This window comes from Notolabrus celidotus, chromosome 4, assembly GCF_009762535.1.
Source record: "Notolabrus celidotus isolate fNotCel1 chromosome 4, fNotCel1.pri, whole genome shotgun sequence".
NCBI classification, from domain to species: Eukaryota; Metazoa; Chordata; class Actinopteri; order Labriformes; family Labridae; genus Notolabrus; species Notolabrus celidotus.
In genome coordinates this window covers 13,463,942-13,480,780 of record NC_048275.1, presented here as the reverse complement: position 1 = coordinate 13,480,780, position 16,839 = coordinate 13,463,942, and the positions used below count along the sequence as shown (strand labels likewise).

Below are 16,839 nucleotides of genomic sequence, written 5' to 3'. Positions count from 1 at the left end.
ATTTAAAGTGTTAGATTATAGCCATTTAGTGAACTGACAGTGATAAAGTTTCATTTTTTATTTGCTGATAAGCTCAAAAACAGAACCGATACACACAGTGTGAGCACCGCTGCATGTCTAATTATTGATTTATATGTTTTATTCCACCTATTAATTACATTTCTCGGTTTATTTTCATCACTTTTGACCTGGCCACCCCTATAACAGTTCCTGCAGCATCTAAAACATACAGAGTGTGTTATTGTTGCACTTTAAGGAGAATCATGTGGTAAAATCAACCTGGTATTGATCAGAGCTGCTTGAGCCATGACCCAGCAACCTTCCCCTGACAGCCTATCAGCCTGTGGCAATAGCAAATCTTTCAACTCACCCACACACACAAACACACACACTTCCACTTTTTCATCCTTTGTTTGCACTCGTGTTTGTATTGTTTTTATCTGAGTCATGCACACAGTTCCTAAATCTCTCCTCTATATCTTTCTGTTTCACTTTTGGACACTTCTACACCAATAGTTTAATAATCCCCCCACCTACCTATGGAGTCAAAAACAAATAAACACCTACTGAAAGATTGTGCTGCAATAACAGGAGGAAAAGTATAATACATCACAATGAATTGAAGCTTGAGAGGGTGTTTAAATTAGGGCTTAAGAATTTCCTGGTTGGCTAGTCGTCAGTGGTTAACCCATTGCAACTTTATATTAATTCAATTTTCATATGTATGTTTTGTAATAAATGTTGAAAGCAACACTTTAACCGTAATATTAAGGCCATAAACCATCAAGTTTACAGTGCATATGAAGCAAGCTGTCTGTTAGCATCCATGCTAAGGCCAAGAGTAGTAATCGTGAACGGTTGAAATTCCAGCAAGGAGACTAAACATTCATTTCATTTCAGGTGAACATTTTTCCTCTCCCTCTGACGTCATCCCAGCTGTAGTTGAGAGACCTCTAGTTTCTTTGGGCTAATTCAGTTAGCTTCAGCTTGACTTGTCGCTGTTAACCAGCTAGCTAAACGGTGAAGAAAGGTGGCTAAAGAGTGTGGTTGCAACAATCATGGTGACTTTCTGTTGCCCATTGTAACTGAGCTATAAATGGAAAATATGTGCTTCATTGTCTCAACTATATATCTTTCTACTTTTCACTAACTCACTTGAGACCAAGCGGCAACCTCCGGTCTAAAAATATGAGTCCAATGCGGAAGTGCTAAAAACTGTATTTCATCGAGGATCTGCTTGAGGCTGGCTCCGGAAGTGTCGGAAGTCACATTCACATGAATGGGAAAAAGACGATCTTTACAGCACATATAAACATGTTTACAGCCTGGTACAAAAGACGAGTGTAGTCTGGATAGCTCATTTCTCGATCAGCACACACTGTAAGGGGTGAATTTTTTCATAACTTGGTACTTTCAAAGATATTGAGATTACGAGTCTTCCAATGAGAGGCACAGCTGACTTGATTGACAGGCGGGAACACTGTAGCTGTTGGCTATGAGGCTCAAACCCCGCCTCTTTACGTCACACTTTGACTGGTTGAGTTCAGCATAACCAATATGGCTCCCGCCGCCGATTTGCTTTAAAACAGTGCTTCAGAAACAGATGGGTGACGTCACGGATACTACGTCCATTATTGATACAGTCTATGCTTGAGACACACTTTCCTTAAAAGAGCCTACCAAGCTTAAACCGTGTCCCAATTCTGGCCCTGCTTCCATCAAAGAACCCGGATTTATGTAGACTGCTGTGTCTTAACTGAAAGAGACAATCTGTCTTTATGGGACTTCCTGTTTACGTCACTAGCTGTTCTCACCCTATCCCTCTAATTATCAACCTTGAAAGCTGTACCGGAACAATCTAACGTAACTGAGATCACCCGACTTAATAACCTATTTATTTAAAGGTAATATGCGTTTCATACTTAAGAGTCTGCTATCTAGATGAAATTGGCGCCCAATGGATAAAGAGATATATTGGTCAAAGAAGGACACACATAATGCATCCTTCATGTCGGGGGACAAGCAGTATGCATTTGTAGCCTTCAAAATGGGATAGCCTTAAATGCACCAGTACGCATTAGTAGTTGAAATGTGCCCTCGAAGGATGCAGCCCCTGAGTTGGGATACAGCTTATGTAAAATGCTTTTGCTAACAATAAGAACTTTTAGTCATCAGGGAAGGCAGTATTTACACTACTGATAGATTTGTGTTTGTGGTTGTTTTGCGACTGTCCGACCCATGAAAACTTGGATGACTAAAACTCTTTTCATTGACTATTTTCAGTCAACTCCAGAGGGCAGCCCTAGTTTTTACACATTGTGTGTTAGAATATTTTCTGTGTAGGAGGAACATGATGTTTGAATGGGTAACAGTCTGACCGCTGATTGACTGACAGGGAGTATACAACATGCCAGGCTGTCTGGTGAGAAGTATTTGCAAACTCTGACGTCTAGGACTCAATAATAACAGAGAGAGCAACAGGTATGTTGTGTTTCGTCTGTGTGATGGACAGGTATATCATTGAGAGCTTGTTAAGCCAGGACTGTTACTGCAAATTACAATATATTCAACAACTGATAGCTAACATTAGGTACATATCCTAACCGTTTCTACAGAACAGCATCATTTATTTGTGTGCTTTTTTTCAATATTAAACTAAATCTATGGGATGTTTTACTGTCCTGTGTGCCTTACTGTGCACCCTTCTTCTTCTGTTGTGGGCGGTATCATCCCCTCCTTCCTGTCTGTCCTGCCCTCCTTCCATTCCTCTTTTCCACTGCCGTCTCCCCAGCTTCTGCCTGGGTGAAAAATGGGGCGCATTTCCCTGATAGCCTGTGTGGATGTGGAGAGTATAAATGGCTAATGAATTACAGATGAACATTGACGCAAATTAATCTTCCTGATGTCCCAGGGTTATATGGCAGCTATTTAAAAGTTTAATCAATAAGCTGAAGTTGAAAACATGCAGGCGCTGCAGTTGTTTGGCCGCAGTAAACAGCCAGGAGGGGGAACAGGGAAGGCCTGAGCCCAGGGCATGCATCATAATGACAGCTATTTATGTTTAATGGACTAAATATTTCTTATTGGGAGAGGACAAATGTCACTTCAATTTTCAAAGTTACACGCAGGAGTTTGTTTGAGACCCTAGAGAGAAGGGTGACACCTCAGCTGTTTATATGGTTAATTTATTGACAGACAAGTCTATCAGCAGGGTAAAGATGGAGTAAGAATGGATTTAGTGTCAACGTGTCATATTAAAATATCACTGCTTTTGTGAGAAATGTGCATCATAAAAATGACAATAGGATATTCCTCATGAAGGTGCCATCAATATATTTTACTAAGGTGAAGTTCCCTCTTACTCTTTTTTGTTACAGCTCTCTCTCTCTCTCTCTTTCACTCAGCCAGACAAAGTTTGTGTCTATCTACATTTATACACATAGTGTGTACATTTTTTATTGTACAAATCTCTGAGAAATTAAGTTTTGAAGAAGCTGAAAAATCATTCCAGCACTCACTTTCCTGCTATAAATATCAGCATATTACTTGTATACTCCAATTATGTGGGGGAAAAATGCAGAACAAGTAGGATCACAGTAAATGCTTGCTTTATAGATTATTATGTAAACTGATAAACCATCTTTTCCTTGTTGCTGACAATTGTACAGAAAGTTAATGCACAATATAGGGTTTTTGCCGACATCCAATTAGCCAATATTGTCAAACTTGTCTTTTGCAGATATCAGTGTCAACATATACACCTTTTTTTTGTTGTGAAGAATGCCAAGTATCTCTTAAGGATGCAACAATTCTCCATATAAAATTGAAACACTTGGTTCCATGGTTCAATATTCAATTGTATTTGATATGATATATGATTCTTTTCGTTTTCTTTGATATAACTAGTTTCAATGCTTCCATTGCTCTCTGAATTGGCTTTGTTTGCGTGTGCCTGGAGTTCATGGGATGAGGAAACTCCCCCTAACAAGGAAATACCCAATCACTATGCGCTAAATTTACGTGGGGTGGAGTTACTCCGATGTCCTTGGCTGTCAGAACCAAACTTGAAGTGATAACATGACCAAAAATTGAGATGGGTATGGAACCTTGGGCTAACCCTATGGTTGCATCCCTAGTATCTCCTGTACTAGAATTTCTCTGTTTCTCTTATTATGACAGTCTGTTTGGTTTAGAAACAGTTGGGTTTTGTTCTTGTGCTTGCTGGAAAAGAATCAGGAACAGGCTTTTTCATGGCTCCTATGTCTGTAGTTCTGTGGCTAGGTTGGTTCAAATTGGCAATGCCCATTCATTAACAACAGAGTTCTCTAGTGTTGCTGTATTATGATTTTATATTCATCCTAAACAACAACAAAAAGTGTTTTCTTCAACAAAGTTTAGCAATTAACAATGCCACATGCCAGTTTTATAAGCAATGCTAAAGCTTATGTTTCGGTGCTTTTTCTTAGTAGATGGGCCACAAAATGGCAAATATATTACTCGAGAAAATGTGTCCTCTATTAAAATAACCCACTGTACTCTGTAAAACCAGGCTTATAGCAAAGTGTTTTCAATAAGAGTATTCTCTAAAGTTATTGTTTCCTCATTAGCTAATGCACAAACACTAATAAACATACCCAGCAAACCACTACTAAGTGAAACAATTCCGTTTTGATGCATGGCAGCATGTTGTGTGCCAGCCCGTCTCTCTGTAGGCTGAACCAGTCCACTGGCTGTTGGTTTATGGGACACAGGGGGGTTATCTATCTGCAGGCCTCCCTGCAGAGAGGAGGTGGCGACTCCATCTCATGACGTTGGGCTGAACTGATAAAAGGACAGCCGGAGATGAATCGTGTCCACAATAATAGCCCTGGCTCACAGCAGCCTACGCCCCGAGCCCATAAGTCACTCTTGCACCAACTCTTATGGATGCCTGCCCTCAGCCCTGGCTGACCCCACCCCCACCTGCCCAGCAGTGTTATTTCAGCCCTCGGAGATAATACTGAAAGTGTAATTGCCTTGTTAATTGGCTTTTTTCTTATTGCGTTTTTGCACTGATGGATGGCAGCACTGATGGAATTGTTGGTTAAGTGGCCAAACTAGAGAGCAGGACAGAAAAGGAGAAGAAGCAAAAAAGTAAAGAAAACAAGAGAATTCAATGAGGGGAGGAGAGGAATCAGAGAGAGAAAATAAGAAAAACGTGTGTAGAGGGGTAAAAAGAAGAGTGGGAGCAGTTGAAACGGGAGGGGAGGAAGATTTGCAAAGGAGATGGGATGAGAAACAGGAGTGGAGGGGGCTATCCATGCCGAGAATAGATAACCTTGATGTTAAAAGCTACATCCGTTGGATGTGTCTCTCTGTGACATATTGATGGCCCTTGAAAAGAGTCAAGCTGATTGTATGCAGGGAACAATCATTAAACCCACTCCATCTCCCTCCTCTCTCTGACTTCTCTCTTTCTATCTCTTGTAAAAGTGTGTGTGCATGCATGCACAATTGTGTGTTGTGTTTTAATGCAGTGGATATCCCTGCAGGTTCAGTCAGGCTGTGCAAGTTAAATTCAGCTAAAAAAAAGCATGTTTTCCAATATGTTATATTCTGCAGTCTGTCTGAAAAACTCCATAATATCTAATAGTTTGAGGGTGATCACAACATGAACTTTTTTTGCTGATATCATTAATATATGCTAACATAGATCGGTTTTACACTTTTGTACAGTTAGGAGATTTTAGATTGACTTTTTCAGTTTTCAGGAGTTAGCACTTAGCAAGAGTAAACAAGTGTTATGGATTGAAAATTTGTTCCCACAGCTGCAAAATAAAACGAAAGATATATATTTTGCCAAATCTAAACACATAAATTGGCATGCCCTTATGAGCTATAGCTATGGAACTTAGCTCTTTGTTAAGTAATTGAGTAATACAATATATCTGATTGATTAGATTAATGTTGTCTGTTTATTTGTATTACAATATACTGGTATGCCTAACGAATGAGGTTATCCTGTAAATATTTAACACCACAACCCTCTATGGCCTGATTAACACAGGTTTAAATATTGGAGCTTAGGATAAACCCAGACTGTCATAACCTGCATAATTTGAGACCCACAGTGATATCTTGTCCTTCTTTCATCCCTTCCTGACTTTAACTAGCTGCTCTAATGCGATGCCTCAGTCAGACTCTTTTGGGTATTGCAAATCTCCCTGCAACACATGTAATAAACAGAGGAAGCAGCAAGAGACATTGTTGAGAACTGTGCAGTCCTGGTTGAACTTTAAGGTCATTCATATCTTGTTTTTCCTAAGTAACATTTTCCATAGCTGTATTCTACTGTAACTGGTGAATAATATGGTTCTATGTGAACTTACACACAGCAGCACTCTGTGGAAAGACATGAAAGACTTGAAAGGAAAGAGGATAGAGGAACTCAGGCTAGCTTTGTATGAGACGGGACTTTTGCTATCTATCCAGTGGCTCAAAATTAGACAGCCTCCCTAACTGATTATAAATTTGTTTTCTATGAAGTGTCCTTACAATTTGAGGCTCAGGATATCCAGTGGCACTATATTTTTTAGGCTAAAATCTGTGTAGACACTGGATATCAGATAAAATCTAAATCTGAACATTTATTTGGTTAGCAGTTTGTCAACTAGAACCAAAGTGTATGAGCTGGACTGTAGTAGTTAGACATTTGTAAAGCTTAGTAATACCATGTATGTTTCACAGCAAATTGTAAGCCTTTCTTACATTATTAATTTTACACATCAAGGCGATAAAGTTTCAGTGACTATACTTTTGACTTTGCAAGTGTTTTGCCTAGATTTATTGATTTTAAATTCCTTGTAACGTTAGCTGACCTCTTTTTATAATATGTTATGTTTGAATAGAAAAAAATGCATATCCACAAGAGAAAAATGACAACTTTTATGACCATATTTGTTGATTTGAAAATAGAGCACTGTTCATTTGAGGCTTTGTACAGCTGGTTTACTCACACTGTGGCAGAGTGGCCCATCAAGCCCCTGTAGAGAGGACACATGCTTTGGGTAATCAGCTCTGAAAAGACCAGACTGTGTGACTATGAACCTACACTGCAGCGATCACCAAGAGGAGGCTACAAGAAACACACTGTACAGCCTTTAATAAAGACAAGAGAGTGAGCTACTCCTCTTAAAAACAACAAGGTGCTGTGAGACATATGCACAACAAAGGCCTGATTGTTCCTCCACCAGGGCATGATGGAAACATTAGCCTCCACATCACTTTGTTCATCTGTCACTTTAATGGCTGCCCCCACTGTTCCCACTGTGTGCTGTGTTTGTGTGCAAGAGATGAAAGTGTGCATGAGTTGTGATAATGTGCGTATGGTAGAGATTGTGGGTGTTGATTCAAGTGTGCTCAGCCATGGCTCAGGATACACAGAGGATATTGTAGACCACTGGCTCTGGCACTGTACAACTTGTTATTAAGTATCAGCTCATCAGGCGGAACCCCACAGGCATGAGCCCGGCCTCACAAGGTGTTATGTAAGAGTGAGTGTGGCTCAGTTATTCCCTTCTCTATCTCCACCTGCACCATCTTTCTCATGGTTTTTCTCATAATAAGAGCGAGCTCTCACTGTGAAGGGGGACTCAGCGAACTGGAGTGTGTTTATGTACAAAACACACTGCTTAATGTAGTGGTGGGAATATATGTAGAGCTGGGGTCAGGTTTCACAGAAAATTAAGACACATTCATGCACTTTTTCACCCGCTGGGAAAAAGTGATCTATTCCTGGTCATTTGTTCTACTATTTTACCTTAATTTACTACCTTACTCCTTTCCTTCTCAGACTGGTCTCAGCAGTTTGAAGGAGCACTCAACCTTCCTGACAGCTGATCATATGGACGTGGCGCCTATTTTCCTCTGATGTTATACTCACACGCTGTCACAATGTGGTGCTGCTGTGTTCAAGATTTTCAAATCCTATAAATGGAGGGAATCTTACAAATTATGATAATGGGCCATACTTCATTTTAAAACTAATTTTCATAGGCTAACTAACAAGCTACAATTTGACAACAACTAATGTTAGCATTCAAATTATTTTTTAAACTAACATTAGCCGTTAGTATTGATACAAGATATGCTATGATAGTTATTCTTCCTAACTAGCTAACAGTTTTGTGCTAGCTATAATACTTTAAGCTAGGAATTTGTTGGCTGTTAATGGTGGCTAATGCAGCGTAGCTGTGTGAGAGCCAATGACTTGTAACAAAAATGTAACCCAGTTTTTGCTACCCATTGTCTTTTCAGTTGTTGATGAATAGATAAGCAACAAAGTGATAATGAAACATCAGTTTATCTGAATCCGAAAAGGATGAGCCTTAATTCAAATATAAACTTTCATAAAAGGGATGGTGCATTGGTTAGTGCTGTTGACTCACAGCAAGGAGCTTCCTGGTTCTAATCCCACACTGTGTGTTCTCTCTGGGTATTTCGGCTTCCTCCCACAGTCAAAAAAATGTATGCGAGGTTGATTGGTGACTCTAAACTGTAAGTTAGAGTGTGCATGAATGTTTGTTTGTCTCTACAAGTTGGCTCTATGATGGAGTGGCGAACTGTCTATGGTGTACCCCGCCTCTCGCCAAATGACAGCTGGGATACACTTCAGCCCAATGAGATGGACATGGATAGTTTTTATATCTCGACTATACTAAAACTTAACAGAAGTCACACCCACGTCCAGTTTTCCATCAGAAGACAGATACTGGTACAGATCATTTTTGGGTCGAACAGATACAGGAAATGATGTCTCTGGACATCAATGGTGTCTAAATGGATTACACATTTAACACAGCAGCACAACAACTGAGCTTCCCACTGAGTATGATGTGAGAGGAATATGGTCACTGTGCAAATATGATGATTTGGGGGGAAGTTGGTTAAGAAATGGTTGGCTCGGCCAAGATTATATTTCATTATATATGATTATATAATCACTCTAAACATGTCTGCTTTTGAAGATTTAAAGTCCTTATGATTACATCAGCAATGTCTGAGAGAGGGAAAAGGAGTGTATTGTAGTAAGCCACCATTTTGTTTACATCTCCTCCTTTTTTTCTTAAATCACATGAGATTACAGCAGAACAACTGTATTGAGATGTTATGCTGCTGAATGTTTCCAAGCAAAATTTAGTTCTAGCCCTGAAGCTGATGATAGCTAGCATGCTAATGTGGAAAGAAAACTTATGGGTACAATCTCTGTTCTTGCTAGAAAATTCTGAAAACTTGTGAGGATTTGTTTCCAATATATTTACCTTTTCCTTTTGTTTTTTCTCACTGCAAAGCACTATTACATACAGTTAGTCATTACTAATCAGGGTGTTAATCTGCTTCCTTCTGAAATCTCATGAGCTCAAAGGAGATCACCTGTGTTTGGATGTTGCTAACTTCTAGCAAACAATCGTTCCAGATTAGAGAAATGATCTGTGAAGGAACTCATCATGTGCACAATATGATAAATGTTGTGGAAACTTTTAAACTCCTGCAACCAGAGCCCAGCCTTATATCAGATTATATTACGTTTTTTCAAGCCCTGTTGCTGATTTACTGATCGCACATCCCTAAAGCTTTCTGATTGGTGCCGAAGAATCTCAGAAAGTGTTCTCTCCGATCCTTCTCGGTCCCTGTGGGCTCGTGACGAGCTCGGCAGAGTGTGAAGGCTCAAGGGATCTTTAGCTTTAGTCCCTTCATCTGTGAAGGTTATCTCTGAAAGGCTTTGGTTGCAACCTACAAATATATCCCCCCAAGGTGATGTCTTTAAGGAGCCATGGTTCTGGTACCTCACTGGGTAATCTCTTTAAGAACCCCACTCCTGGAGAGAGTGAGTTTTCTCGCCGGGTAAGCCTTGAATATGTGAAAGAGCCCAGCGCCCATGTGATCAGAGCACTGTGAGACACCCCAAGTCCTGTGGTGTCAAGCCCAGTCTCCAGCCGTGGCACCTATATCCTTAGGCGAATCACGGCAGCTGAAATTCTCCTTCCCCCGCCTAACCCAACCTTACTGTCAGAGACTCACACACATACACACACACACAGACGCAAGAAATCACACACGTATATGTTTCCCTCACACACCAGGGGAGCAGGCAGGCATGGAGCTGGTCCCGGATTTTATCGGAGGTGACAGCTCCTCACACTTCAGTGTTTGGATCACCTCAAGTAGCTGGGCTATGAGGGGAAATGAGCACTGCTCCACTACAAAGTCCAGATTTAGATTGACTGAGCTTGTCCCCGGGCCTGTGGGCTGCTGCTGCTGCTGCTGCTGCTGCTGCTGCTGTTGTACTGCTCCTCTGCCTGACAGAACACCCACTACTGCTGCAAGGGACTGGTATGTGTGTGTGTATCTTTGTGTGTACGTCTGGGTACTTTATATTTGCGTGTGTGTGACTTGGTGGAGCCTACTTTGAAGAGTCGGAGAGAGTAGGGGGGAAGAGAGCGATGTGTCAGGTTTGGTTAGAATTGAGGGTGGCATCAGAATATGCTTGGCACTAATATGGCACCAGTATCTCTGTCCCCGTCTCTGCTTTCTGTCACTTAGTTGCCATTCTCTCCCCGCCCTTGACAATGTCTCTTTGGATTATGTGATTGGACTTAGCGCTCGGAGCACCCCTCATCCCTCTGCGACACCGCCGCTCCCATAAGTCTCTTCTTTCCTGCTCTGTCTCCAGCCTTCCCGCCCCCTCCTCTTTCCTTTTATAATGCACTTGATGTCTATTTAAGAAGCCTGGCGAAAGCTGTATCTGTTCTGCTGTCAGAGGATCATTGACAGCACTAATGCCACTTGTCCTTGCCTCATTTGGCGAGAGGTGACACCTAGCAGCAGCTCGCCACAATCATCAAGTGGCGGTGTGAGTGTTGTGACATCAGAGACAGAGCAGAGCAGTAACAGGGCTGTGGGCAGCCCTCTATCTGGACAGGAACACACGTCTTAGTACAAGAAGGCTCTGGTGGCCATCTTGATTTTTCTTCTTTTTGTTTTTTTTTGCTCTTGCTCTCAAGAGTTGGTTGACTTTTAAGCAGGGTTTATGTAAGACCTGTGAAAACCTTGACCATTTTTGCAATTGGCCAACTTGAGTTAAATCTTTAGTGTGGGATTTTTTGTTAATATGTCGTGTCACATGTAGCATACATTGTCAGTTTCCTCATTTTTTAGTTTGAACTACTTTTTCAAAGTAACTCACCAAGGTGGATTCCTTCCTCTTGTAACTTTGCTTTAATTAAACTTCTTCAGTATAACTTCAGGATAACTCTTCAACTTCCAATTTGTTTTCCTCTGCAAGAGTTGTTTAAAAGAGACAAAATCAAAGTCTTCTCACAATCCACAGGCTCTCTCTTGATCTGGCTTGCTGGAGGCAAATATCCTCATTTAAAGAGATATGGCAGGGAATATGTATCATGTAGTTCTGTGAGTAGCCTTAAATAGTGTCAGATTTTAAGTCCCCTGTTGGTAAAGCGGTATTTTTTTTCTCTTTGCTAATTTTGTTCTGTATACAAATTGCATCTTTAACTAGTGGTAGAAAGTTGTTTTTTGTGATTTTATAAAAAACTATATTGTGTAGTAATATTGGCGCTGTGGGCAGGTGCCAAGTCTGCTCAACAAGGAAATCAGCATCTCCTTGAAGCTTGTCAGTAGATGGAAGCATGAAGTGCTCTTAAATCTCCTGATGGACAGCTGGGTTGACTTTGGACTTGATAAAACACAGCGGACCAACACCAGCAGATAACATGGCATCCCAAATACTCCCCACAGACTCACTCTGGACTTCACTTGGATTATGTGCCTCCCCATTCTTTTCTCCTCCGCCCAGGTCAGACTCTTTTAACGTCTCTGGCTCAGGAGTAGCTTGATATAAGGAATGTGACAGTGCCCCTTTCCTGAAGACGTCTGTTGGTGGTGGCTAGTGATGCAAAGACACCAACCTCAGTCCCTAAGAAGCTCTCCGGAATTCTTGAATCAACTTTTCTTGACAATCCTCTCCAGGCTGTGGGCATACCAGTTGATTGTGCACCTTTCCCTACCACACTTCCCTCTCGCTGTCAACTTCCCATTAATAAGCTTTGATACAGCACTCTGTGAACAGCCAGTCTTTTCAGCATTGACCTTCTGTGGCTGACCCTCCTGGTGGAGGATGTTGATGATCTTCTGGACAACTGTAAAGCCAGCAGTCGTCCCCATGGTATTGGTTACATGTTGTACAAATGGTATTTGTTCTGTTTGAATAGTAATTTACTCAAAATGAATTATTCTAATATTGTGAGATCGTACATCTTTTGAGCTGTAAGATCAAAAGATGAAAAAAATGATTGACACAATTTAGTTTACTTTTAATGAGTCTAGAATATTTTATAATTTCTTAAATAACTGATACAAATATTGGACCTTTTAGTGCTATTCTAATTTGTTAAGATGCACATGAAGTGTTTAACAAAATTCTCATTCTGTTTTCTTAAAATAGTCAAATGTAGCACTCACGAAGACTCTTTTCTGGAAAATGTGTACGCTGATGGTCTTGTTTGCTTTTGTGGTCACAAATTTCAGTCTTTTTCATAAGCCACAGGAACTTTAGCTCAAAACATCTTTAAAAAAAACCCAGCTTGTTGTTGTTTTTGTTGTTAATGTTGTTATTGTTGTTAATCCCCACCACCCATACCTAATAAAAGTTGGATAATTGCTAACAGTTATGGTCCTGCCATTTAAATCTACCCTCTGGAGTTTTAACAATCAGGGGTTGTGTTCACATTTGACATTTTTTACAACAACTATGTCTGTGTCCGTAAGGTCTAAGAACAACAGGCAGCACATTGGTCACCAAACTTCAATTAAAGCTTTGTATTTAGTGTTTAAAACCTTCACTCACATCATTCTGTGTTTACATCATTCTGTGGGCTTCTTTGTAGTCTCACTGAGTTTGGGTGATTTTCAGAGACCCCTTGTTTCCCAGGATAAAGAACACATTGTAACTGATGTCAGTTACATATTCAGCACACTAAAGGATCTGAATATGCTTTTATAATATTGCTATAAACGAGTAATTTTGACTTACTGGGTCTGTCAAAATAAGTCTCTGCACTCCAGACAACAAGGAAGTCTTTATTTTCATTTATGATCATTTTACTCCGTACTTCAAAACATATTTGGCTTATGACCACTCTAAACAGAGAATCTATTCGTCTTTTTTATGGTTACCATTTAATCAGATGCCTTGGTGATTACGTCTGCAAAAAGAGCTATTTTGTGTGTGTGTTGTTTGTCAGCAGATTAAGAGAAAAACTTTGAGCCTGATTTTCATAAAACTTGGTGGAAAAGTGTTGAGTTGACCTCTATCTGACACATATGAATAAATATAAATTATAGCACCCTCGCCTATGTTTGATGAAGGACTGTAGTGCTAAATAACATACAATAATATCAATACTTTCAAAGAGAGAAGAACGCTCATAAAATAATCTCTTGTGATTCATACACTGCATTTATATGGGTGATTATGTATAAAATGATGGGATGTAAGGTGCCTTGCAAGATAGTTAAAAATCCGTCACATAAGGGATGATTCAAATCGGTGAGATCAGAAATGAATATGGATACCTTTTTTAAACAGCACAGGGTTTGTGGCTAAATACAGACGAGTGACAGTAGGGGATAATAATGCACCAGTGTGCACCACTCAAAGACAATACTTGGACATCAAAGTATATTTGACAGCTATTTCAGCATTTTTCTATATTTTAGTATCAGTAAAAGAAAGAAATCCATCTCGGGCTCTCTACCCCTCAAGTACATGTCCTGAGTGGTGTCTCCATATCTGCTCTGCAGGTAACAGAGAGATGGAAATATGTAACAGACATTGTAACAAACAACGCTTAGACAAGGTTACCCCAATCGTAGCAGACCATGTTAAAACAATCATAACAGACCATCATAACACGTAATGTTACAACAATGTAACAGACAAATGTACGACAACAATCAGACGTTATGACAACCACAACGGACAATATTACGACAGTGTTACGACAAAATAACAGATGATCTAGGAGCTGCTTATACATTAAATACTTGAACTGTTGATTCTCTTTTTAGCTGTTCTTGTTTGCCGTCATAACTTTATGACTTAGTGGAAGTTCCTTTTGTGTCCTTTCAAAGTAAAAACACACTTCCATTTATCCCAACAAGAAAGGGACCGAGGCATAAGGCAATAAAAACAGCAAAACACAAACACATCACAAACGACATAGCGCCTTTTCAAGAAACCCAAGGTTGCATCACAGGGTCAGGTAGGGGGTCTGTGGAGTAGGTGGGGATAACACTATCTAATGGGGAAGGGCCTTGAGGAAAAGGTGCATTTTGACAGCTTTTTTTAAGACTGTCTTGGGTTTGGTTGCTAACACCCTAAACAATCGCGAAGAAACTGTATTGTGAACCCAGTATTGATTTTTATATCGTGTTGAATGTGTCCTGAGTTCATTGTATCCTTACATCCCTACTCAAATGCTTATTTTGTGCCGCAGAACTATATTCGGTGTCCGTCTGTCTCTAAAAATAATGTCAGAGACAATAGAAAGAGTACAAAGGTTACTATAATTGCAGCATGTGCATTTATGGAGCCAGATGTGAACACGGTCAAGAGTCATTCTCCTATAAAAAGTGGTGAACACATTTTTTAGCTAACAAAATGCCAATGTTTTTGTGTTTATTCTTACACTACATGCATGTCACTTATGAGAGTCACACTAACTCTCATTCTGTTTTTCAGGGGTATTCAGCAAATGTCGCTACGTCTACTACGGCAAGCACTCAGAAGGAAACAGATTCATCCGGAATGACCAGCTCTGATGGACAGCTGCGCAGGCATAAAGAGGGACATGAATTATAATGGATGTAAACAGACAGAAAAGGATCAAATCTATCTCTTATTTATTATAACCACTGGTGATATTTGAGTCGTTTGATTTCCCATTAGAGAAAGATTATACTTCTAGTTATGCCTTTTTTTTTTGTAAGATTTTAAAGTTTATTCCGGCCATTAGAGAAGATTATACTTCTAGTTATGCCTTTTTTTTTTGGTAAGATTTTAAAGTTTTATTCCGGCCTCATAGTTAAAGGCCTCCTCTGCTGTTTTGGGTCTGTCTCTGCCTCACTGCTTCAAGCTCCAAGTCACAGTCAGAGATGACACTCTCACTGACATGACTGCCTCCAAGCAACAGCAGCCGCACAACTCCAGACATGCACTAAACACACATACAGACACACACATAGGGACTGACTCTCTCTCTCTCTCTCTCTCCTCTCTCTCTCTCTCTCTCTCTCTCTCTCTCTCTCCCTCTCCTTCTCTTACACATGGTCAGTGAAAAACAGACCCGGCCAATTGCATCCTTTTCTTTGACAGCCATGATGGATCACCTGTCCACTACCGCCACTAATCAAGGGTGAAAGGGGTGACGGTCACACACCTGGGGCCTGACACGGTCTCATCTCTCTTATTCTCTCTCTCTCTCTCTCTCTCGCTCTCTCTCTCTCTCTCTCTCTCTCTCTCTCTCTCTCTCTCTCTCCCTCTCTCTCTCTCTCTTTTCTACACACACACACAATCTTCCACACATAACTGCTGTTGATAATATTAAGACGTCACAGAGACAGGAGCTTTAGACAGCCTAGTAAGACATTCCTAAGATCTTTGGTCAAAACGTGGGGCATCCTCAGTGTGTGTTTTGTCATTTGTGGCAGAGTGCAGAATCCTCCTTTTGTTTGACTGAGTTTTATTGAATGAATACATGTGTAAATATGTAAGCATGTGTTATTTTCTGAAAGAGATATATTGAATGCAGTTTTTAAGTTTAACCATTCCAATATGAGCTTTAAGGAAGAACAGAGTGGTAGTGAAGTGTGTGGTAGATAAATATGTATAATGCTGAGATTTTTTTCACGTTTGTACCTTTCAGCCTTCAGCTTCCTCCTCAGCTGCATCAAATGCATATTTTAAATTACAAATGAGACAGTTTCTCCAGATATGATACACTGTATTATTTTTAAATGCTTATATTTGTTCATACTTTTATAATCATCATGGTTTTAAGTTTTGTAATTATTTGTAATGCCCTATCTAAAAATAACCATGGTTTTGTAATGTCAATTTTTGTATTTTATCTCAAGCTTTCCAGGCGACATACCAATCTGAAATTATAACAAATGAATGACGTAATAAATCTGACACAAACTTGTAATAGCTGAATGCCTTCAGGTGATTAAAAGGGTTAAATAAAATGTGTCTCTTGTTAAATTAATACATGGCTCAGGGTATTTTAACTTTCTTCCTGTGTAAAGCAAATATATGAACCTTGAGAACACCTTAAACGCCCTTTGTTACTTTTCATTTCATCTGCAAATGACATCACGTATTTCTGTGGGGATGAAGTAGATGAATAAACCACAGAGATGAGAAAAAGAGGAGACTAGCAGTATTTGTGAGTTGAAAAAACCCAGTTGAGCTCCAGTCCAGCGCGTCAATCATCCACAGACAGATGAAGGAAAGGTCAGAGATAGCCTCATGCAATGTTTGTCCACAATGTCTGAATCGGTTTCTTTCTTATTTCTCTTAGCTTAAACATTTGTGCTAGTCCACAAGACTGTGTGCGTGTTAGAGCATGCGTGCTTGCTCGTGTTTATACACCACTTCCTACAGGACTGTGTGACCATATTCCAGCTGACATGCCGTTCAGGAGCCTGGTCACTAGTGCCGGCGTTTCAAAATGACAAGGTTTATTTGTCTGTGTTTTGATATGCTCAGAGGAAAGTGGGACT

General features: G+C 40.1%; 1 protein-coding gene across 2 annotated transcripts in view; it reads left to right on the top strand.

Annotated features, from left to right (window-relative positions):
- The window catches only part of lrmda (leucine rich melanocyte differentiation associated), a 264,296-nt gene extending 247,974 nt beyond the window's left edge, over nt 1-16,322 (top strand). For both annotated transcript variants that reach the window (XM_034682535.1, XM_034682536.1), the window contains one exon: nt 14,798-16,322. In XM_034682535.1, coding sequence (XP_034538426.1) covers nt 14,798-14,877 — 80 coding nt within the window. In that variant the 3' untranslated portion in view covers nt 14,878-16,322. The remainder of the gene's footprint in view (nt 1-14,797) is intronic.
- Nucleotides 16,323-16,839: the final 517 nt, after the last annotated feature.